We start from the raw sequence: 23,567 nt of genomic DNA on the forward strand, positions 1-23,567 counted from the left end.
GGGCCCTCTACCACAAAATTTACTGAGCCTTCACGCAAGATCTTTTGTTTCTGCTTCGCCTCCTTCGTTTGAGGCTGTTCCGGTCCCCTTGAGACTGCAGCACTTTCCCCCACAAAATGGCCCCGAAAAAGGCGAAATGCCCAATGAGCAGGCGAGCCCGGATGGATTTGAAACCCCTAAGCCAACCGAAACTCCAGGGACGAGCCGCCCAAATCTGCTGGCCTTCTTTTCTTGGGGAAGTCGGGACACGTCAATTTTCTTTGTCTAGGAAATATGCAGGTTGCATCCACCACTCTCCTCTCGTCAGGCTACCAAGTCACCTGCGCCCTCCCTTTCAATTCGACCGTGACTATGACTCCCTAGATCCAGTCCGCCATGTTTGAAATGCTTCTTCATATGCGCCGGTGAGCTCGCGAGTCGTTCCCCGACAGCATTTCTTTCTGTTGGTTCCCCTGCTTCCGTGACCTGCCTTCTCTCGTTTCCTCGATGTTTGACCATTGGTGGCAATTCAAACGATGAGCTCTTCTGCTGAAAAACAGATCGTACAATATGGCCTTACAGAAGTCTTCTCGGCGGCAGATCCTCTAGTCGACGTCGTCTTCGTGCACGGATTAAACGGGCATCCCCACGAGACCTGGTCCACCAAAAAGCCGAACGTGTTCTGGCCTGCCGACCTCCTCCCTGCGGCCCTCGATGAGCAAAGACCCCGAATTCTGACCTACGGCTATGATGCGAATGTGACCGCCTTCACAGATGGCGTCTCCAAAGACAAGATACACAATCATGCAGAACATCTCGCGAGTCGATTGGTGGCCAATCGGTCGGTAAGTGTGAGACAGGATCCAAGCGCTGTTGCACAGCCATTTTCGCCAGGATGCTTAATACTAGGCGCATACTAACAGGAAGCAGTTGAGAAGAGCCACCGAAAGACCCATCATCTTCGTCTGCCATTCCCTCGGAGGCCTGGTGGTCAAAAGATGTTTGATATACTGCCAGAGCATTCGACACCACCAACACACTGAAAGACTGCGATCAATTTATATCAGCACATACGGCATTCTCTTTCTTGGAACTCCGCACAATGGTTCTGACCTCGCAAAATGGGGCTCTCTGCTAGAGAAGATCTGTGCTGTTGCACTTCCTAAGAAATTCTTCGACACATCTCCGCAACTGGTGCATGCATTGCAGACCAACAACGAAACGCTGCAGAATATCAATAGACTCTTCGTCGAAATCACAGGGCGGTTCCACATCTACTTCTTCCATGAGTCGAAGCCTACCGACTTGAAAGGGACTAGAGTATTCGTCGTTGAGGAGGATTCTGCTGCCCCCGTCATTGAGGGAGTTGAAAGAATGGGCATCGAGAAAGACCATAGGTGAGGGGCAGCCAAATGTCTGCAGGCCTTAGTTGATCGCTAAACCCTTTTCCCACAGCCATATGTGCAAATTCGAGAACGAATCAAGCCCTGGTTACGATGTCGTCGCCGAGGCTATCCAAAGGTAAAACAGGCCAAGGGGGAAAACAAAATGATTAATGCTTAAATCGTATCAGATACGCCACTAAGGCTCAGTCCCTCGTCCGATCCCGTTGGGAGGAAGAGAAACGAGTTGCTGAATTTGAAAAGCAAGCCGCTGCACGTGAATTGTTGGGTGGTGAGTAGAACCCCAAAGTTGCGCCCACAACGATGCTGATCCTTTGCAGATAGCATTTTCCAAACGAGCATAGGGGCTTCGGGCACAGTCACACCATCTACCGGAATCGCGCAAACGAGCCAGGCAAATCCAATGAGTGCGCCTCCTCCCAAACGGATCTCCGCGTCAGCTTCACCCCCGTATGAGGTTGAAGAAGTCGAGGAAGATTTTGTCACTGCACCTCGTTGATCAGCCAACTTTGGTCAGTGGCCTAAATGAAGGTCTTTGACGCTGACTCATGGCGGTTTACAGAGGGCTCTATAAGCTCAATTCGAATGATTGAACAATCTTTAGCACCATCGTCATCTACTTCCCTCCTCGTTGCTCCGGTTGGCTTTCGCCCAAATTCAATTTTCCTTGGCTTTCAGTTTGAAATGGACCAGCTGGCTCAGAAACTGGCAAATCAGAAAAGGCGAGCTTTAGGAACATGTGCCGTTTTGCTATGGGGTCCGCCGGGTTGTGGAAAGAGTCAGATCGCACGCGAATATCTGTGGCGGCATCGAAGTAAGTACCCAGCTGGCTGCTTCTGGGTCGATTCCAAGACGAAAGAATCACGATCGAAGAGTTTCTGGGATATTGCTCAAGCTGTTGCGATTCTTGGAAAAGACGAACCACGAGACCCGGGGTGGGATGAGTCGTCAAGATTTGTCGACACGGTGCGGAAATGGTTTGAAGCCCGAGAAGGCTGGCTGCTCATCTTTGATGGAGTGACGACTGATAATGACGACGACATTGAAGCCTTTGTTTCTTACATTCCAGATCGGTCAGGCAACAACATCATCTACACGTCGGTAGATCGAACGTTGGCAAAGCGGCAGAGATTACTCAATCCGGCAGGCGTTAAAGTGTTCCCGTTGTCACAACATGATGCATGTGCGCTCCTCTACAAGAACCTTGGGATCAGATCACCAAATGAAACGCAGGTCAAAAAAGCGATCCAGTTAGTGAAGCACTACGAATGCCTGCCTCTTGCTGTCCATGCTGCCGCTCATGCCTTGATCGCGAGGGGGACATCGCTCGAGAAGTTCAGCCCTGGAACTTCTGACCACCGGCTTGCGGACCCCTATCTTGACATCATCTCAGCGCTGAGAGAGCATTCGCACCCCGAAGCCGTAAATCTGGTTACAGTGCTTAGCTTTTTCGCGCACGTGATACCAGTCGCTCTCATTCGCTTTGGACAGCCTGCTTTGCAAGAATTTGGTGTTGAGATCCGTTCTATTGAGCAGGTAGGAAGTCTGAAGAAAGAGTTAGACAATACGGTTGCAGTTCTTATACGGTATGGGCTGGTCGAGCGGACGTTGCAAGAATATTGCGTCACGCCATCAAAAGCGTCTTTTGCACCAGAAGAATCGCGGCGGACGCGAGTTAATACTAATGGTACTGTTGGTACAGTCGGGACCACGGCTGAAATGGGGCGACTCGAACCACGATTGCTCAAGGATGACTCTAGCAGTCTCGAAGGCATGGTTGAGGCTCATGCGGACAGCAAGTTGGATGGGTCATCTTCGCAGTCGGTGACCTACAGCATTGACATTCTCCGCATCCACAGCGTTGTGCAAAACGTGCTCCGGGATGAGCTGAAACTTCGATATGCAGATCAACCAGCACATTACTGGTGGTGGCTCTGCGTCGCCTCAAAAATGTTGTGCCACTCCTATACAGTCGCAGATGGCAAGATTAAAAGCACCGAAGGACGAGGGCTTGTGCGCGACTATCGCGACTATGAGACGCAGGCTGCCCGCCTATGGTCACATTTCCCCAAATCGTCCTCTGATGCCTCGCCAACCCTGCGCAAGACACGGCACAATCTTCACGAAACGATCCGATCGATCAAGACAGAAATCCAGAGCCAATCTCCATCACAATCTATTGATAGTCTTCACCATCGAGTCCAATTCTCCGTATTTGAGCGAGCCAGCAGCACATCTTCAGACAGTCCCGGTACCGAAAGCAGTGCTTTGACCAGGACATCCACCTGGACGCCTGAACATACCGATGACCAGACCGAATCACCAATCCAAATGCATCTCGGGCTAGACTTGGATGATGAAGAGTCTGAGGGGAGCTGGACTGACAGGTGGTCGCAATCTGGAATGGACAGCTCTAAAGTCCTGATCCCAAGCACGAACCGCAGCCGGCGCCCGAGCAATTCTGACATGAATGAGATGACGCCTACGGAAGCCGGCTTCGGCACTACCCGTCAATCTTCAGTGCTGCAGGCAATATTTCAAGGGCGACCTGCCCAGTCGAAAAAGCCTAGGGACCTTGGAGAGTGGAAACCTATGCCAGTTCCGCCCACGGTTTCGCACGAACAGGCACAGATCCACTCAAGAGCCTCGTCGTTCACAAGCGGCAGCGATGACCGGGCCGCGAGGCCAACCTCTACAGGATCTGAAGCATCAGGAGCTCTGGCAGCCATTCACCGAGCCAGTCCACCACCCGCAAGAGGAGGAAGGATAAAATCACCTACGCGTCTACAATGCACCAGGCCGACATCAGACGAAGGGCGTGTGCCACTATCCATTAGATCTCCCAACCAGAAAATGTCACCTCTGGTCACAGAGTTTGTCCCAAGTCTATCTCTTCCGACGTATGATTCGCCCGAAATGTCTAGAAGGCATAGTAGGCACCCCTCGTCATCGCCGCGATTGATGCAAACTGCGCTGAACAATCAAGCGGTAACGAGGATTGTCCCTTCAAGCTCAGTGGACGAGATTTCTCTTCCCCGGCCTCCAAAACTTTCCGGCATGCAGCCACACCTCAAGTATGTTCCAGCTCAAGAAGGTGATGGTCGGCTTTCTGCGAAGCCTGTCCCAACAGGCTATAGCTCGCAGCCCTTGTCACGCGATACATCTAGGGATTCGAATACATCACATGCAACAGCGCCTCCGGCAGTGCCGGGTTCGGCGTCACTAAGCACGTCTCCGCAAATACGGCAGCCTTATCTATACAGCAGACCGGGACTGGCTTCCATTGATGTGGCAGCAGCAAATTTGTGGGACGACGAGTTAGCTGCTGTTGGTGATCTGGGTAATAACTCTCTGTTAGCATCTAGTATATCCTTCAACGGCGGTGACATTTTCGAGAGAGATCACGAGAGACTCAGGAGCAGTGTCCAGTTTGGGCAGATGTCTCCAGTAGAGCTTGATAGAGCACGAGCGCGTGTCTCATTGGCTCGCGGACGGAGTGTGGACGGGAGGTTGCAGAAAAGCAACACCGAAAGAGTCATGTCAGAAGTGGATAATAGGATTTGACTGCTTCAATGCATAGCGAGGGAGGCATGGCTATCCACAAAGAATTTACTACACCAGAATGCAATACCAGCGCATATTTACCAGTACGCTTCCTTCAGCACGACTGCAACGTGCCTTGTGCTTGGCACTCAACAGCAGTTCTGTTTCTCATCATCCATTCTTGGACATCCTCAGAGCCCTTGTGAGACTTGAAGTTCACCGACCGGTCTCTAACAGAAGCGGATTGCACGTCAGCAACCACCGACCTGTACCCCGTACATGTCAATTGAAGCATGGGTTCGGGGACCGAGAAAGCGTAGAATTAATGCCCTAATGCTAGGGGACGGCAGAAAGAGTTCAACTGGATATGTTCAGAAAGAGTTGTTCGATTTGGGGTCGAAAACACCCTGATATTGAACTCGATCCGTCTATGGGACGATACCATGTTATGGATTCTGTACGGAGCTGGCGAAAGGGAGTCAGTGCTGAAACTCTCTCGACCTCTCTCGCTCCTTCCTATCCTCGGCATAGCCTCGGTGAATGCTATTTTTAGACTGTCGACTATCTGTCAATATTTCATCACCGGGGCCTTGCGAGTTCAGATGCCTCAGCGAACAGTCGTGCTCGCCTTAATCTCAGCTCTTCCAAGTTGCATAAATATTCTCCGGCCTGCAGAAAGCGCTTATAAGATGATTTTGAGAATCTCACAGGTAATCTCAGCAAATTGAACCTTCGGACAATCGCGCCATGGCGTCTCTGGATCCTTCTTTGCATCTACCACGCATTCTCTGCATTCACGGCGGTGGCGTGAACGCTGCGATATTCAAAGCACAGTTCCGCGCATTCCTCAGTCACGAAAAGCTAAAGAACCGATATCGGTTCGTCTTCGTCGACGCTCCATTCTTCTGCGACGAAGGGGTCGGGGTGCATCCGGTGTATTCGGACTGGGGCCCTTTCCGAAGGTGGTTCCGCTGGCTTGAGTCTCACCCAGAGATCGACGCAGCAGCCTGTCAATACGAGTTGGAATACGCTATTGATCGCTGCATGGAGAGTGACGCAGGAACAGGAGAATGGGTAGGGACCCTGGGCTTCAGTCAAGGCGCAAAACTAGCAGCGAGCCTGCTTTACAAGCAGCAGATCAAGGAGGAAAACGGGCCCTGGAGGTTTGCAATCATTCTCGCCGGACGGGCTCCCCTGGTCAGTCTGAGTGAAGAGGCTGAAGGATTGCCATGGATGCAGTCAGCAGGCGGTCTCGCTGACGCCGCCGACCTCGAAATCATTCTCGAGCGGCCGGATATGAAGCTGAGAATCCCGACACTGCACGTTCACGGCCTCAAAGATGAAGGCCTCCATCTCCACAGGAAGCTGGTTGAAAACTACTGCGCGCCCGGAACAACGACCCTTATTGAATGGGATGGGCCTCACCGCATTCCCATCAAGAGAAGCGATGTCGACAAGATAGTCGATGCTTGGATTGAGCTTGCCGATGAATATGGTGTCTGATCTTGGCTTGACCAAGTTAAGAAGAGCCTATCCCTTGATAAATCCAGCCACTGCCTCCAAATACCTTCTGTAGTTGTCAATGTTTGCTGCTACATCTTTAGACAATTCAATCATGGGACTTTGGCTGGGGCACCCCGGCTGGAAGCCAGCTCGAGATTGAAGGCGATCCATCATCAGATGAGTAAAATGCAACAGAGTCTTGTCTATCACCACTTGGTGACAAAGGGATGTTATTATCCTAACAGGATGCTCCCGACTTATGGGGAAAGCGATTCATATGTCTTTCAACTGGCCTCACAGTTTCACACTCGCTCCGGCCGGTCGAACTCCTTGTCCTTCAGAAGTTTCTCTTCCTTCCTTGCCAATCTCCCAGTCTCGGCCTCGATAACGTTCCGGCCAGATCCCACATCTCCCTGGCGCAAGAATGCCATTCGGATCTAGAGCATCCTTCAGTTTTTCATTGAACTTCATAAGAGCATTATCGTTCCAGTTGTAGGTCCGGGCGACCTGGTCTTGGAAGAGGAGATGGGTGCGATACTCTCCGTAGCCTTGTTCCGCTGCATCGTCGATCATCGACCGCATGCATTTTTCGACGGCCTCTCTCCTTTGGGCGCTCCCCCGGTCATAGATGACGAGGTTTATCATGTGGAGTTCTCTCAGACCCACACAGAATGCGATAAAGAGATCGATTGCGTGCTCGTCATGCCTCTTTTTAGCTATTTTCCAAAGTTTTAGGGCGTCCAGCCCTCGAGTCGGTGAAACAGGGCTGAATCCTAGATGGCCTCCGTTGGGCACCCAATTCATATATGAAAGCTCTTCGAAGTCCGGTTCACCCCCAGCAATTCTGGCTCGAGACCAGAAATAGTGGTCCTTTGGCAACGTCTGAGGATCAATCCTTTTGGCGCCAGGGATTTTGGTGAATTCTCGATGGACAATGTCCAGTTTGTATTTTCGGATATTTTCAGGCCCATAGCTAGTCCCATAGTATATCCAGGAACATCGCCCAAGCGGCGTTGCCTCAAGATGGGACTGCAGCACTTCTTCAGGTATCGGCCCGGTGCTTTGGTAGTAATGTGAGCGCGGGAGCCCTGAAACCGCCAGCTCAATGGTGCTGTGTCTGATTTGTGCCACATTCTCGAGCAAGTTTGCGATTCTCAAAGGTCGAACAATATCGATCTGGTCTATAGTTTAGCAATCACCAACGTGTAGAGGTCCAACGCACCAATGGCAAGAGGTCATCTTCGCGCTCGAAGGTATACATCTTTTGAAATCAGTCGACCACGGACGGGCAAGACTCAAGAGTCAAGGGACTCAGATCACTCACAAAACTCTCGCAGCCCCCGGGGTCTGGCATCAGAGCCACGCCCATTTTCGTGACAATTCCAAAGTTTGACTGAGAAAAGATCCCACTGCAAAGTCCTGTCAGCATTTGAAAGGACCGTCGAAAACCCGGCATACTCTGATATTGGCCCAAACCCGTAAGGAAACGTCTGCCAGGTATTGTTGCCCGGAAGAGCTCCCATGCCAGTTCTGAGCAGATCACCGGTTGGAAGAACAACTTCCAGGCCCGAATGAGTCGACCAGTGATCTCCATATGGCGTGTAGCCGACTCCGTGCTCCAGAGTATTCCCAATAATCGATCCACCTCCAAGGTCTGGTGTGTCCACCCACATCGTATATCCTCTCTTCTTGATCTCTTCGTACAGTGCGTAGAAAGACACCCCCGGCTCGACCAGACATGTACAGTCATCCGGATTAATGTCCAAAATTTCGTTCATCCGTCTGCCCAGATCAACAACGACTGATCCACGGACACGGGGTGCGGCTCCTCCATAGCCCACTGTCGAGTCCATTAGCGATCTACTCCAGGGAAGGACATGATGGGAGGCAGCAGGTACGGTTTCGTCCCATGGAGATTGGATACAAGGGAACAAGGTGTTTGTTGGCCCACTTCACCACAAGTTGAACGTCGTCAACGCTGCCGGGATGAACACAAGCTGACGACACCGTCTCTTCTCCGTCCATGATCATATAAGAATCGTGCGTGTTGGGCTCTAGTTCATATATCAACCTTCGCAAACTCTTGCGGACAGGCTAAACATACGCTCCAAGTACCTAGGCAGGGGATCAGCTGTCTGAATGTACGCGGTCCGGTGCTTGGAAGGGGGTAATAACTAACCATCCATCTTCAAGAGGCTGATCATTCAACACAACGTGCTCCTTGCCGAGGGTTTGAGCCAACTCCTCCAAAGCCTGGAGAAAGTCTGAACGACCAATGCCAGCTGGAATGGCCAAGCCTCTTTTCCTCGGAGCTTGGGCCTCTTTTGTTTGATTTTTCCATATCCTCGATTTCTCTCGGATGGCTTTGTGCAGCAGCCGTTCTGGGATTCCCGAATACGTCGCAGGATACTGTGGCAGCACCACCCCTAAACTCGAGGACGTCGACATTATGCTATGCACAATGCAAAACACGGTCCAAGACAGCAGGATCAAGACCATAAATACTCGGTACTTACTGATGGTCCATCATGTGGAGAGGTGGACCTTTGGTCACGTCCCAGGCTATACCGACCGCCGCCACCATGACCCTCATTCTCCTTTACCCCATGATGTGGAGAGGTGGAGAGGGAACTGACCAGATTTGTACCAGCAGGGCCAGAAACCTTGCTCACTTATTCGCGCTCAAACCCGCGAGCCGGATTTAAAGATAAAGTGGCACGGTCTGACGCGAAATATACATTTCGAGACTGCTCAATAATGTCGAAGCGGCCGCCATACAGAATATAACTACCACTGGAGGATAACGACAGAGTACCGCTATTACTGAAGGTAAACAATATGCTTGTGGTGAACGAGGGGTGCCTTCGATCCAATAGTTCATCACTCTACTCTGTCAGACTGTGCCACTTATTTTTGAGTCCAGCTCGCCAGGTCGTAGTCTGTGTGGGACTAACCCCACCACTGGCCAAGGACTCTAGGGACATGATACCGAGGGATCAAAGGATAGGCATAGACGAAAACGAAAGCGGAAAGCGAAACGAGCGAGATCGAACGATTATAAGGCAAGAAGACATTCCTGGATTGAGGCTAAACTACCGAGCTTCATGGAAGTGGTCCTCTACAGCTGCGTAGTTGCTGGACCACACCAGTGTGGTTGATCCGTCAGAAAAATGCAATTGTGCGAATCTCAACGCTCTCACGGATTGGTGCATCAGGCGGAGAATTGGGATCTTCGAATGCGCTGTGGCCAACAAACCGAGCGCGCCCATCCGTTTGTGAATCGTATGTTTTCAGGGTAATAGCTTGTTCCGGCATCATTTTCGGGAAATACCACCACTTATGGTTCGGCGAATATCGCATGACATAGTTCTCCCCAACACGATCACGATACTTAAGATACAACTTGAAGAAATCCACCATGGGAGCCGAGGAGACGTCGCACATGGCCAACGGTCGCTCCTCCACAGTATGGTAAAGCGGCTTCCATACATTGAAGAACGCCACGCGCCGAGAAAGGAGGTCCTCAGCCTCATCTTTCAGCAGTTGGCGAACACGGGCGGGACCGGACTCTGCAGTGTAGTCGCAATGGACCAGCATGACGGGAGCCCGCTGAGAAGTGTTTGTCTCTTGGGTCAGCTTCTTTGCTTCATTCCGCTTCGTGCGGATGGTATGGTCAAACACAAGAATGCGCTTGGCTCCTGTGGTGTTCTTGAGGAATTCAACAATCTCAGGGTAGAACTGCTCGCGAACGGATTCCTCGTCCTCCCACTTGTCAAATCCGGTCTTGAATTGACGAAGAGAAAACCCTTCCTTATCGATGGAGAAGGAGTCAGCTCTGTACCACCCGTCGGTAACTGTCATCTCGTGTGGATCGTCCCCAGGCTCATGGATATCCTTTGCAGCCTCACAATCGTAGAAGTAAAGCTCGGTCCGCTTCTCAACGTCCTTCGTGTAGTTGAAAATAGCTCGGACAGCTCCGGCCGTGCCACTGGTAGCAGCCTTACCTGGCAATAAGGCTTTGTCGACAGCAACTTGAGTATTCTGCCACTGAGGCAGCTTCTCGATTTGCTCCGTCATCCAACGTGTAAGATTGGAATACTGGTCGAGTGGGAGACGTTGAGCGGCATGTAAGTGCATAGGCGCAGCAACGGCGATATCGGCAATGGTGATATTGTCACCAGTGAGCCACTTGGTCTTCGACAGCTGTGCATCCAAGATTGCAGCGTGCTTGTGCCAGTTCGGTGCTTCCGCATCAACGACTGATTGATCGGGTTCGGCCTTCAGAAGCGGCTTCACCACATATTCAACCAGATAGACGTAGCAGCTGGGAAACCAAACTGATGCTTCCCAGAGAAGCCAGCGGTTCACAGCACATCGCTGTTTAGCATCCTTCGGGTACATTGAACCACATTCGTCAGCGGCGTACTGCAGAATGGCATTGGATTCGGTGATCTTCAGATCCCCATCAACCGCAGCCGGCACTGTGCCATGTGGGTTGATTTGCAGGTATTCGGGACTCTTGTGTTGACCAGTGAAGTAGTTGATATGGTTGAAATTGTATTTTGTGCCCAGGAGGTCGAGGCCAGCCAATACTTTGCGGCTATTGACCGTGCAAGGATCACAATACACTTCAAGCATGTTCCTGATGTTCTGATATCCTGGGTTTTGGTGGACCAAAGCTGGCAGGGAAAATTGACGGTGCAAAATATCAGTCTGACTGACAAGAATGGACTGAACCAGCTGTTCGGGTGATCTTCAGCTGTTATACTTACTACCCCGCGTCTTACTAGAGAGACTATTTCGGGGCGACGGAAAACCCAACGGAAAACCCAATCGTAACTGCAACAAGAAAGTCCAGATCTCAGATGCGATCGGTCAAGCAGTAATTAGACGAGGAATTCGTATTTTAGAGGCACCAGTGTCAGGCGGACCGCATACTGTTGCCAGGAATATTTGGGGCGGGGGCGTTCATCGTTGAAGGTCCACTTCCTAAACTATCTCCACTTTTTGCAGTCCATTAATTGCGTCGGGGATGATGGATTGGCCTGGAGACTGAGAGATTCTCTCGCAAAGACGATTGTGCCGCCACTGCACACGAAACCTGTTGACTTGCCGAGAGAGGCTTCAGCGTGTCGATGGTCCTCGGCATACTCTTACGAGACTGGGTCCCAACTACTCCTGGACCTCGAGACATTCAGAACCCAACCACAATGACGTGGAAAACTCTTAGTAGAAAGCTTCTCGAGCTCTCCTCAGGCATGGTACCGCAACATGACGATCATTGGCCTAGTGCAAAACTCTTGGCCAATCAAGAAGTGTTGGTATCCGAAGAAGGGCAGAGCGTCCAGACTGTCTCGGCCATTTACTAGGCACATTTTTTGCAGGGGTGCAGTTCAGGTCGGCCGCGGAGAGTCCCTAGCCTGGAGGCGAGGCGATGTCCTCCCTGTCTGGCTGCCAGATGTTGTGTTACACCTGGACACGAAGGTGTAGAAGTATTGGGCTTAGCGTTCCTCGAGGGCAACTGGTCTTGCTGCAATCCATCACGCGGTATTGAAAGGCCGGTAACCAATAACAGTCGCTCCAGGGATGGGTTTGGCGTGCAATCCGTCAGATGCAATGTCTATCCCAAACTTGATGCTTCGACATTCAAAGGCACTTCCTGTCTTTTTGTCAATCACTCCTCGCGACCGAATTCTTCCTGAATCTGGTGGGCTTGATATTGCAAACGCCCCAGGTCCGGCTGTGGCATGGGCTGGTCATAGATGTGCCGGCGGGAACGGTCGAGCTTGTCTGCTGCTGTGTGAGAGACGCCACTTTCTAAGTCGATAGACGACGGCCAACCACCATTGAGTGGACCTCCGTCAGATGTCCCTGAGCGTGATCGTACCGGGCTAATCTGAGAAGGAGGCAGAGAGGATGGATGGAACCCGGACATGTGAGATTTTCTCCGAGGGTCGAGACTGAAGGAGGCTGGAACCCAAGGGCCAAGAGGGGTCTAGGAGGTTGGATGTGGAGGAAGTTGGACGATGGCTGTAACAAAAGTCGATCGATAGGAGTACGAGGTACGAAGTGAGAGGAGTGCCGAGTATTGTGGCGCGCTAGCGGGAAGCATCTCGGGGCCCACTACTGAGCACAGGCTGGTGAGGCTGCGCAGGTGTGGCATCACTTTGCTTCCCAAGTAACACAATACCGGCCACACGCCATCTACCACCTGCGATCTGCCACGAGCCACGAGCCACGAGCCACGATGCTGCGACAGTTCTCGCACATCACAATCAGCTTCAATCATCGCAGGATCTGCACGCAACCTGGTAACCATTCAAATCCCGTGAAATCCTGCACAGGTCTAACCTGAGACCCACCCATCCTCTTAAGCATTTGCATTCACAAAAGGGGCCCTTGTCAGAGTGAGCAATTCCTTTCGCATATTAAGCGAATAGCGCCGATCACTGTGAATATCCCCGCAGGTCGAAAGCCCCGGAATATCTACTACCTCGAGTAAGATGTCGGTCGCAACCAGTGGTTATGCGGCTTTCAGCCGTAATTTTAATGTGAACGTGAGGCTGTCAATAGTCCTCACACAACACACAGGCAGTCCACAAGGAGAAATCAAGATCCCTGCAAGCCGAATTGAAAAATAAGTGACCCAGTCTGACCCAAAATACAGGCCCGCATCCAATGTAGGCAGAGACAGCTCGATAACGACGAAGGGATCCCTATACCAAATGTAGCTTCTGGTGTAGGTAAAGAAACGCAATGCGCATTACCAACGTAGGCTACCTCCGTTCTGACAGCAGAGGACTTTGAGTGTGCCAGTTACTTTTCAATTCGGCTTGCCAGGTAGACATATTCTATACAATACTAAGCTCTCTAGGTATGTCGACAACATCGTCCCTCGTCCGTCAGTCTACGTGACCCAATGACTAGATATCCGTACCCATCTCTATCTGTCCTGATGATTTCCCCTCTGTTTGCCTCTGAGGCTATTCCACATGACCTCTGCCATGAAACACTGGCGATGGGTGGTATCATAAAACACAACACACCAGATACTTTAGAAACAGAAACCTCCTCTCAAGGCCAAAAAGCATCAGGCGAAACATGGGCAAGGACTATAAAACGCCGCCAATGCCGCTGGAAGGCAACATACAATCATCTGCAACATCGTGATAGATAGCATTACAGACAGACATCCCACAACATCAGAAACTGGTGCGCATCAAGTTAGAACCCACTCACTTCCTCTCTTCAGGAATTTGTCGACCATCACCATCAAATCCGCCATCACGAACCGAACGATGAAGAATGCAAAAAACTCCGCAGCATTCTTGACACCCAACTCCAACCCAACTTGGGTTTTGTTACTGCACTTCAGTCCAGGGTCTTCTACCTGTCGAGCGATTCCATCGAGCACTTGCGCTGCATCAAAGAGGCGTGCCAAGCTCGACATGTAAGTCGCGATGACCGGTTGAACGTTGATCAACTGTGTCGGTGTAGGTGGCGGTGCGATCTTGCGGTTCAGATGTGACCGCGATGAAGGCACAGACGAAGACGAAGTCATTGGTAAAGAGGTCATACTGGGACCAGACATAGACCCGTCTTTCTGCCCACTCTGATTTCCCATAGCTGGGGCACTTGATTTTGACCGAAGTTTGCGCCAGCTGGATGCGATAGATTTCGCGGCAGTGCTGGTCGATTTACCGGTCTCTTGATCTTCGCCAACTGACTTGAAAAGGCTGGATGACCCCGAAAAGCCAACCTCGCTGCCCATCTTCTTCTGCAACGTGTTTCGGACCTGGTCCAGAACCACTTCGAATGACTGCAACTCGTCAAGAACCGAGTCAGCGTCAAAAGTATCGACTTTGGCAAGTTTGAGCAATGCTGCCGTTAACAGATCACACTGTGACACTTTATCATCAAGAGCTTTGAGTTTGACGTTCCTCACCCTCCATACATCCCGGGGTATGAATAGTTTCGTTGTAAGGTATCCGCCACTAGGATGAGCAAGCGTCTGATACAAACATCGCATCAACCAGAAAGGACGGAGAAGGAAAGATTCGGGGCAAGGCTCAAGTAGTTGAGGAGGGGGAAAGCTTGGAGCATCAGGGGTCCTGGGAGTCCTCGGTGGACCCGGAGCCGTCAGATCATCGAACAAGTACATCCCACCAGTCTGAAGGAGTTGAGGGCCAAAAGCAGCTGTTGATGGTGTCGGCAACGCGGCTGATGGAAGTGGCGGCACAACCTTTTTAATCTCTCCAAAACCAGCGCTAACCGGTGTGATAGGAGACTCTGTACTTGTTTCTGTCGTTGCTACCGACAGATTTCTCAATCTCAAGCTCGAAGACGACAGATTCTTCTTCACGGCTGCGGGGGGGCCCATTTTTCCCAGTTTCGCAGGTGACGGGGGCATGACTACGGAATCCTCGATGCTGCCCTGAGACCCTCCTTGCGTCAAGGCAGGAGTGGCTGGAGAATCACTTTGAACAGAATCATTAGACGGCAACGTCGTCATGGGCGTAATGGGCGGTAGAGCGGGGACTGTGGATTCCGATGGGGCGGTCTGCAGCACCTTTGGCTGTTCCTCGGGAACGTCTAGTTCTGGGACGGGCAGAGGCGCCGCAATAGGCTTGACGGGAATGGTCGAAGAGTTTCGTCGTGCGAAAGTCTCGATCTTCAGTTGCTCCCCACTTCGACCCGAGAATCTCCTTTCGCGAATATTCAGTCCACTATGCTTCTCTGTACTGGCTGGTATGCTGGATTGTTGGGCCGGGAGTGCTAGGTGCGGTGCCTGGGGAAGGGCTGCCTTTTGAGGGGACGTCAAAGGAGCGTCTTTGGCCTGGGGAACTGGTCGCGGGGACGTTTCTGCTGGAGTCTCTTGCGATTCTGCTAGTGTGCTCAACGTAGTATTATTTGTTGCAGTTGTTGACGGAAGTGAGCTTGTCCACGTCCTGCCTGAGAACGTACTCGAGTCTGATTGTCGAGGAAGGGTCGATTTTGATTTATTATCAAAGGAAAAATCATCAAAGACAAATCCCTTCGTCATCTCTTCTAGCAATCGTTCCTCTTCCTCCGATGAATCGCCCTCATCATACTCTCGAGTGAATTCAACATCGGATGACAGAATGGAATGATCTTTGGAGGCCATTTCCAAAGCGGGTACGGGAGTGCCGAAATCCTCATTGAAATCTCGTACGCTCTTATCCGGCCTCGGAGTGGGCTCCTCTGTCAGGTTATCATCATAGGCAGCGTCTACAGCAGCGTCAAGAGCTGCTGCGTCGAACTCTGCTTCGAACTCGTCGACAATGTTGTGAGTGGTATGGATTCCGAAATTCAAAGATGACAATCGAGACGACCGAGAAGTTGACGAGTCGCCATCTTCGAAAGTGTCCAACCAGGAAGTAGACTCCGTGCTACCTTCTCGAGCATGGAGAGCACCTTTTGGGATTCCACTAGCTTCCCTAGCAGCAAGAGGTGTGTTCGCATCCCGTTCCGAGATTGGAGATGCCGCTCTTCTAGGCGAAAGAGGTGGCGGCATATACTGCGCATCCATAGGAACTGCAAGACTGGGTATCTGTATTCTCTTGCGGTTCGCCGACTCCTTGAGATATGACTCTCCGCCGTATATTTCTGGTAGTAAAGATTCTTGTCGAGGAGGTATCTGGACAGACTCCAAAACCTCAGTGGTATCTAGTTCAACGCCGTCACTAGTAAAGAAAGAGTTGTTAGTTTCATCAAGAGGAGGATCTTCTGGTAAGGCTTTCTCCATGAGTTCGGAGAAGGAATCGTCAAGATCGTGAAGGTCGGCTATTCGCTTCGAATACGCATTTCGAATGTCAGACAACCTTTTCCGATCGTCGAGGACCGAGCTCCGGATCAGAACTTGTTGTAACAGATCACAAGCTTCAGCATATGCTTCAATAGCGCCCTCGATATTCTGGGCGTTGTCAAGTAACACAGCATTGTTCGCTACTGCAAGAGCCTTGGAGAGCATTGTCTTCTGAGTCGGACTTCGATGACTTCTTCCACGAGTAGGTGGATTTGACGGAGATGAAGTATCGATCGATCCATCCCGACCGGCAGTTGTAGGTCGCGTCTCTCGCGTGCTTGGTCGAGACACTTGTGTCATAAATTGAGTTGTTACATTCTCTGAGGATCTCATATTGGGGTGCACACTCGTTCTCATATAATGGACAGACACGGCGACTGCTTCCCCATTCTTTCCGGTCTTGCGACTCTGCCAGGTCTCGCCGAAGTACTCCCCGGCGCTGGGGTTAAACATAGATGTCGGGGTGAGATGTGGAGAGACACCAACTGGGTTGACATCTTGCGAAGCATGAGTCCGTTCCACTTGAAGAAATCCAGAGCCCAGGCCCTGTCTCACCTGAGGACTCTGGCTGGAAGATCTCCGGGTATGCATAGATGTTTTCGCTGGCGTGGATGAGGACACTAATGAGGGACCTATACTCATCCGCCGAGATGATGTGTTTGCGCGGGCACGGATCGTGTCTGACTCGATACCCGATATACTGGAAGACGTGGAATGCGACCAGCGATTGATGTTCAGATTCGGGCTCAGAGAATTCTCTGGGCGACTTCTCGAACGACTTCTGTCGTAGCGAAAACGACTGGTGGGAAGCATCGAGCTTTCTGGACTCCTCGGCCTCGTTCTCAGTTGAGCATTTCGAGAATCTAGCTGCCTCAATGCAGTGGTAGTAGTTTGTTTCCTGACGGTCGGAAGCGAAGATGATGTCGAATTAGACCTTGAACGTCTGCTGTGGTGGACAACCGGGTCTGCAGAGGTGTCCATCGCTCTTGCAGGCTGGGAATCTCCGGAGATTCTCGTACTCGCTCAGGTACCGGGGTGATGCTGGCACATGGATGAGGGGTGGATAGGAAGCAGCAGCCAGCGACCTAGGTCGAGGCGCAACGGCTGGAGAAGCCCCCAGGCTACACTGCAGGGTGCAGGATCGATATTCCAGAGCAGCCGTGCTGGCAATGCTTTTCTGCAGAGTGTACCTGCAGCCGGACGGTGTCTTTGTCTGCGGTTGAAAACGCGACTGGCGAATCAAGGAGATATCGGCCAGTGTGCAAAGTCGGCCTAGTTTGGAATGCAACGCTTTCGAAGAGTTCGTGTGCAGTAGTACGTATGTTCGCGTTGTTTCCCGCTCTTGGAGGCAGAATTCGCTTTTCAAGTCAGGGCCAGACTGATCTCAGGGACCTGGCCGAGGAGCAGGAAGGGTGTGGAGGGTTGCAGATTCATAGACCATCAACTTGTCTCGCAAATCCGGCGATTGGGAATTCCGCTTAGGACCAGAACATGGTGGTAATCACCCAGCCATTGTATCAACAAGTCGCCAGATTCTCCTATGCCTTTTACTGATATGCTCCCATCCAAAATTCCACCGGTCGTTTTGGCTCCTAATGGATCAGCGACGGAAACGGAGGGAGGTCGCGAGAGATGAGGACTGCTGGGAAGTCAAGCGAGGTTGGGGGCGGTGTGATGGAGGGATTCTTGAAGGATTTAGTGTCTCGAAAATATAGAATGGAAACAGACGCGATGAGGTCGAAGAGTCCAAATCGACAGTAGTCTTTCAAAGGGGGGCTCAGGGAGACTGAGGTTCGAGTCGACGTCTGTTCGCAAGCATCGATCGAGGAGGCTGTCGAGGTGAGAGGTGCATCAATTGAGCGGTTCGCCAATGACAAGGAAGTCAGGGATGCGACGACAGGCCGGTAGAGTGCAGGCTGAGCAGGGTGCAAAAGACGTTAGCCGGGTCAGCAAGACCAGAGGCAAGGCATGAAACCAGAGGGATGGCTTCTTTGGTGTCTACCTAGGTAGAGCAGCTCGTAGGAAGAGGTGGTTGTGTCTCTCAATCGCCAGGTGTGTGAATTCATCCCTGACGGCTACCACGACCCCCGATTTGGCCGAGTGCCAGTGCTCGAGTTGAACTCTAAAGCTTCTCCATACAAGGGAGGCGGCGGCGAGGAGACAGGCGCAGGCACCAAAGGGGGACCGGGCTGCAGGCACAAGGCACAAGCTGGCGGTGGTAGCAGGCGCCAAACTCATTTAGTGAGTCACCGAGCCGCTCACCTTACAGCGCCGAAAAGCAAGCCAAACGCACCCGAGGACACTCTTGGGTTCCCTACCCCTGATTTTCACAGCGACTCCACCCACCTACAGGACTCCCCTGCCATTGTCAACTGAGGCAGATGCCCACCGGGTGCGAGTTGGGTTGGCTTCTTCGGGTTAGGAGCACCAGGAGCTGCGACTTCTGCCTCCACTGCGTCGTCTCCTCGTTCAACGACGGTGCGAGCTGCGCATGACTTTCCGAATTCCATCACCACCAACGTCTAGCGCGTCTCTGGAAATGACAACTAGGCACTTGTTACTTAGGTACAACACGATGAATGCATCAATCTCATCTGCGCTGTTCAATCTCCAAACACATTCGCGATCCCGTCCCTCTCAATTCCATAGGCCACTCACTTTTAATCACCGATCTCCTGCATCCAACCGAGAGCCTATCGTTCCTTGCGGGGGAATGCCACGCCCACCCTGGTTGATCAGGCCCGTCGTCCTTCAAGTTTTGTTCCGCCTATCCTTGTCCGAGAAAAACCTAAACTCTCCCCTGCTGACCTCCCCCTGTCACGCAGCCGCCCTTACCAGCCTCTTCAGGTCGCCACCAATGATAGATAAGGCGGTTATGCTCAAAAGGACGATGTCCCGCGTCTTGTTGTAAATTGTCATAATCCCAAGCTGCCTCTCAAGGAGGATCAACAGGTACGGGGCTATGCATTGAAAAGAGGTAGGCTCCTTGTCTCCAGGGCGCTCCCAACCGAATTGGCGCAGTCATTGGCTCAGCAGCGCAACTTGATGTCAACGGCGTCCATGCCATGTGCAGGTTTGACACGCGGGATAACGTCCTTGATATGCAGGTCCCGGCCTTGGATGGGTCATCATGTTCGCGAATGGGGAGCAGAAGCAATATAATCAATGGCAGTGTCCAACCTCGCCTCTTTCCGCAGTCACCCGTTTTGTCCCTTGTCTCGGATGCACCTCTCAACATGCATGACAATTACCTCTTCTCCCATCCCAGAACCTATGCTTCTGGAAGCTTTTTGGCTGAGTGCACAAAGATCTCTTTGTGCGACCAATGCCCTAGACCCTCGTGGCGCCAATCGGGGTGTCCTCTGGTCCAGATCCAACCGATATTCGCGTTGTGCAAAGTCGCAGCTACACTGCCGCAAGTTGTCGAGCAATTGGGATACTTCACGTTCGGTGGGTCAGGTGGGATATTTGAGCACCTGCCACATATCCAAAACCGTAGCTGACAGCCTCACCGACTTTTAATGGTTGAGAGCTTCACGATTTGACCCGTCGAGGTGAGTGCGTTGGTCGACAATAGAGGGAATCATCCCCCTTCCGTCAGTCTCCAATAGTATCGAACAGGTCCTGCTACACAGGAAAACCAATACTCCCGATGGCGTCTGATGGTACGGTTTTGAGTCACGGAGTTCATCGTACTATGCCGAGCTACGAGTCGACTTCGAGGACATGCCCCCTACAAATGTCGATGAAAATGATTTAAAATCATCGATTCTTTCCCGCCGATTTCCACTCCGCTCTGGATATTCGCTACCGCTCGAATATTCAGACCGCCGATGACCCGAGAACGAGTTCCATCTTTTGCCACTTATTCGTCGGCCTCACTTCTCTCTCTGCACATGCGGCTCCCTTCCAGCCATCTCACATCCATGGAACAGGATAACAGCCTCCATTTCCTTGGAACTCGTTTCTATTTGCTTCGAGCTCGAAGATGATCACAGTACCAATCCATGCAATTACCCGCTAATTTCACCCATTTTGCCGAATCTCTCTCCACAAGATTCCTTTGTCTATGTCTGCCGTCCCAGAACGTTTGGCATCCTACCAAAACATGGTCATCCCAAACATATCGAATCAGTGGTGACATCCGATCCATGATTCAAGGCATGATCCAGTGGGAATGTGTTGCGAACGGAAGCGAGTACTCGAGTCGGTATCAAATCGGTTGATTTGCTGAAAGAGGACAAGGAAAGAGAATTCTCCAATAAGGTCTTGTGGACCTCCACCACCAGGCTAGAAAATGCTTCGAATGTTGCATTTTTGCGCAAGATATGGCTTAGTGTTCTTAAGACTGACATCCACAGAATCGCAAGAGGAAGGAAACAGATCCAAGTGTCTGGGCCGGCGATAAGTTTGGGAGGAAAAGCACATAAGAACGATCCAACCTATGCCCGTGTCATCCCCAGACCCAATTTCCTGGTTCTGTTCGACCATTCCAGACTGGAGCAAAGCATTCCGACGGATATCGAGATCGTTCATAAGCTTTGACTAGTCCCCTGGCCCGCTCTCGCTTCTGGCGACAATTTTGACGACTATAACCACATTCCACATCGGTTACATTTGTATCTGCAGGAAACGCCCCATGATGCATCTCTCAGCGTACGTCGGATTCGTGTCCGTCGTCTTTCTTTTCATTACACCACGGCCAATCTTTGCCGCCGATCAAACGTTGGACCCCAGCTTAGTTGCGGATCTGAGGATGGCAGCGACCATGAATGACCGACTCCACCTACTTTCGGACCACCAGCTTCTCTACAATTTCTCCACCAACCCAATGTATTCCTGGAAGCCAGGGAGTGTCTGCAACGCAAATGCCGCAACCTGGCCCGTCCTCTCAACCGTCGGGGCGACGGTGGCGCAACTGAATCTGGGGCCATGTGCAATGCTTGCTCCGCACTTACATCGAGCCGACAACCTCGTTGTTGCGGTGAGCGGAACGACTCACACGTATATGGTTCAAGAGAACGGGGCTCGACTTGTGGAGCAAATCTTGACGCCGGGGATGATGACCATCTTTCCCCGTGCAAGTGTGCATACCATGTATAATATGGGTGCGTCTACTCCTATATTTAAGATCTGCCTCCTCTGCTGATGATCGTCTAGGCTGCGGGAATACTCAACTCTACTCATTCCTCAATGATGCCGACCCGGGAACACTGAACATTGCGCAGGCATTCTTCATGATGCCTAAAGAGATTGGTACGCAAGTGATGCCGTTCATCAACCTGACCAAGAGGAACTGGACGGCCACAGGCCAGCAGATCCCTGCCATTGGGACAGGGAGTCAGGAAGGGTTTGAAGCGTGTAGGAAACAATGCGGGCTTACCACGTAGGTATACCCAGATGGGCCTGAGGTGGTCTAGAATAACTTCCCAGATACGATGGCTGTTCGTTTCTGCTTTCTCGCTAAGGTCTGTTGTTCGGTTTGCCGTTCTGCATTGGCTTTATGGATCATGTCTCTCACTCCTGTGGACTTTTTTGTTCGAAGGAACTTGCACGCGGTATCTTATGGCCCAAGTGACAGTCACAAATTTCAGCTGTTGGACTGTCCATTGCGACGAGGCAATTGCAAGGCTGCCTCTGCTTCTTATTGTTGTTCGCTCGTGGTTGATTTTGTATTTAATCGTTTAGCGAGGATACTTGGCCTAGGCTGATACGATCGGTATGAAATTTTGCACCTTTTTGCTGACCCCAGTATGAGGACGGACTGAGCATTGACATATCTCGATGACTCCGCGCCAATGCCAGCACCGGAATTCCATGTTCACAAGGCTTGACCCACTCACGAAGAGGACCCAAACACTTTTAGGCCCAATAATGCCCGGCCATCTTGCTCCATGTTTCATTCTATCTTCCAGCTCTTCAAATCCACCACGCTGGCCTCCGGTGTCCTCTCTTTTGTCGGTGTCCTCGGCCCACTTGGCGTGTCTGGCCTACTTTTGTCACCACTGGCACTCGCATGCAAACTTACATTCTCTCGATACGCAACGTACTCGCTATCGGCGTATCCTAGCACATTCCTAATCTCGGAGCTCCTGAGCCGTTTGATCCTTGCGATCTCGGAGGAAGAGTAGTTCACCACGGCTCTGCCGATCTCTTCTTCCCTCGATACCAACTGCATGGATATTGAGTTAGAATTGCCCGTGGGAGACAAGCTACCCAGTGATGTCTTTTCTATCACAACCAGGCGGACGGCTTCCTGTTGGGCGAAGGTTCCTTCCACATCAACGACCCCGACGGGTAATAGGCCAGCTTTATTCGCTAACGCGATGGAGGCGCCTCGGTCAATGTACAGTGTCCCGTGGGGGGCTAGGCCGTGAAGGATCCAAAAAGCGCGGTTGCGGATTGGGGACGGAGACGGTAGGAAGCATGTATGCAAAGGTGGCGGAATACTTGGTACGGAGAGCACAGTACCAGTCTCACTATCGACCTCCATAGGTGGGTAAAGGTGACGGATAATCGCCGCAATATTCCCTGGCTTTGAAGACTTCGTGATGATGGTGCTCGTGCCTGTTGCTGTCGCCAGTCGCGCAGCGACGATCTTGGTCGCCATCCCACCTGTTCCCAAGGCTGACCCTTTTGACGAGACATCTGCTTGGAGAGCATCAATATCATCGACCACAGGAATGGGCTTCGCGTCGGGGAACTTCCTTGGGTTCCTGTCGTACAGGCAATCCACGTCCGTCATCAAAAACAAATAATCTGCATTGACCATGGCGGCGGTAATGGCAGATAAGGTATCATTATCGCCAAACTTGATCTCCGACACTGCCAAGGTATCATTCTCATTGACGATCGGTATCACCCCCATTGAGAGGGTCTCGGCGAGGGTGTTCTGCGCATTGAGGTATTGAGAGCGATCGGCGATATCATTGCGTGTGATCAGGATCTGGGCGACGGGCTGGTTCTTATGTGCGAAGAAGGAGTCCCATATTGACATGAGGCGAGATTGACCGATAGCAGCAAGGGCCTTTCGGGATTGCCACATCAACTTAGCCTTTGTCATGGTAGGGAATTTCGAGAGATCAAGGTAGATTAAGGAGAACGCGCTCGCGAACTTACTTGGATTTGAGCAAGATGCTTCGGTCTCTTAGACATATTCATCCTCTGTAGGCCGACGCCAACAGCCCCAGAGGAGACAATAACGACTCGATGGCCATCTCTTCTCAACGTGACAGCCGTCTCAACGATTAATGAGAGGATTGAAATGATGGGTTCGTGCGTGGTCTCATCGACGATGGAGGATGTACCTGTTC

At 51.6% G+C, this 23,567-nt stretch overlaps 7 protein-coding genes across 7 annotated transcripts; 3 read left to right on the forward strand and 4 right to left on the reverse strand.

The window, feature by feature from the left end:
- Positions 1–515: 515 nt before the first annotated feature.
- A1O5_09629 (uncharacterized protein) lies at positions 516–4,946 on the forward strand (the record flags this gene model as incomplete). The annotated part of the gene is made up of 6 exons (XM_007750208.1): positions 516–824; positions 910–1,376; positions 1,435–1,500; positions 1,553–1,653; positions 1,703–1,876; positions 1,945–4,946. The coding sequence occupies 6 exons, from the start codon at positions 516–518 to the stop codon at positions 4,944–4,946; spliced, it is 4,119 nt and encodes a 1,372-aa protein (XP_007748398.1).
- Positions 4,947–5,672: 726 nt separating this feature from the next.
- Positions 5,673–6,428, forward strand: A1O5_09630 (uncharacterized protein; the record flags this gene model as incomplete). The annotated part of the gene is made up of 1 exon (XM_007750209.1): positions 5,673–6,428. One exon carries the CDS (start codon positions 5,673–5,675, stop codon positions 6,426–6,428), a length of 756 nt encoding a protein of 251 aa, XP_007748399.1.
- Positions 6,429–6,722: 294 nt separating this feature from the next.
- Positions 6,723–9,021, reverse strand: A1O5_09631 (uncharacterized protein; the record flags this gene model as incomplete). Its single annotated transcript, XM_007750210.1, has 7 exons — positions 6,723–7,604; positions 7,651–7,689; positions 7,753–7,837; positions 7,887–8,268; positions 8,327–8,499; positions 8,608–8,880; positions 8,945–9,021. 7 exons carry the CDS (start codon positions 9,019–9,021, stop codon positions 6,723–6,725), a joined length of 1,911 nt encoding a protein of 636 aa, XP_007748400.1.
- A 569-nt stretch (positions 9,022–9,590) lies between these two features.
- Positions 9,591–11,066, reverse strand: A1O5_09632 (uncharacterized protein; the record flags this gene model as incomplete). The annotated part of the gene is made up of 1 exon (XM_007750211.1): positions 9,591–11,066. One exon carries the CDS (start codon positions 11,064–11,066, stop codon positions 9,591–9,593), a length of 1,476 nt encoding a protein of 491 aa, XP_007748401.1.
- Positions 11,067–13,647: 2,581 nt separating this feature from the next.
- A1O5_09633 (uncharacterized protein) lies at positions 13,648–16,419 on the reverse strand (the record flags this gene model as incomplete). Its single annotated transcript, XM_007750212.1, has 1 exon — positions 13,648–16,419. One exon carries the CDS (start codon positions 16,417–16,419, stop codon positions 13,648–13,650), a length of 2,772 nt encoding a protein of 923 aa, XP_007748402.1.
- A 4,477-nt stretch (positions 16,420–20,896) lies between these two features.
- On the forward strand, positions 20,897–21,644 carry A1O5_09634 (uncharacterized protein; the record flags this gene model as incomplete). The annotated part of the gene is made up of 2 exons (XM_007750213.1): positions 20,897–21,362; positions 21,415–21,644. 2 exons carry the CDS (start codon positions 20,897–20,899, stop codon positions 21,642–21,644), a joined length of 696 nt encoding a protein of 231 aa, XP_007748403.1.
- Positions 21,645–22,153: 509 nt separating this feature from the next.
- On the reverse strand, positions 22,154–23,317 carry A1O5_09635 (glutamate 5-kinase; the record flags this gene model as incomplete). The annotated part of the gene is made up of 1 exon (XM_007750214.1): positions 22,154–23,317. The coding sequence occupies one exon, from the start codon at positions 23,315–23,317 to the stop codon at positions 22,154–22,156; it is 1,164 nt and encodes a 387-aa protein (XP_007748404.1).
- Positions 23,318–23,567: the final 250 nt, after the last annotated feature.

Source organism: Cladophialophora psammophila (assembly GCF_000585535.1).
Source record: "Cladophialophora psammophila CBS 110553 chromosome Unknown aczJe-supercont1.17, whole genome shotgun sequence".
Classification (NCBI taxonomy): Eukaryota; Fungi; Ascomycota; class Eurotiomycetes; order Chaetothyriales; family Herpotrichiellaceae; genus Cladophialophora; species Cladophialophora psammophila.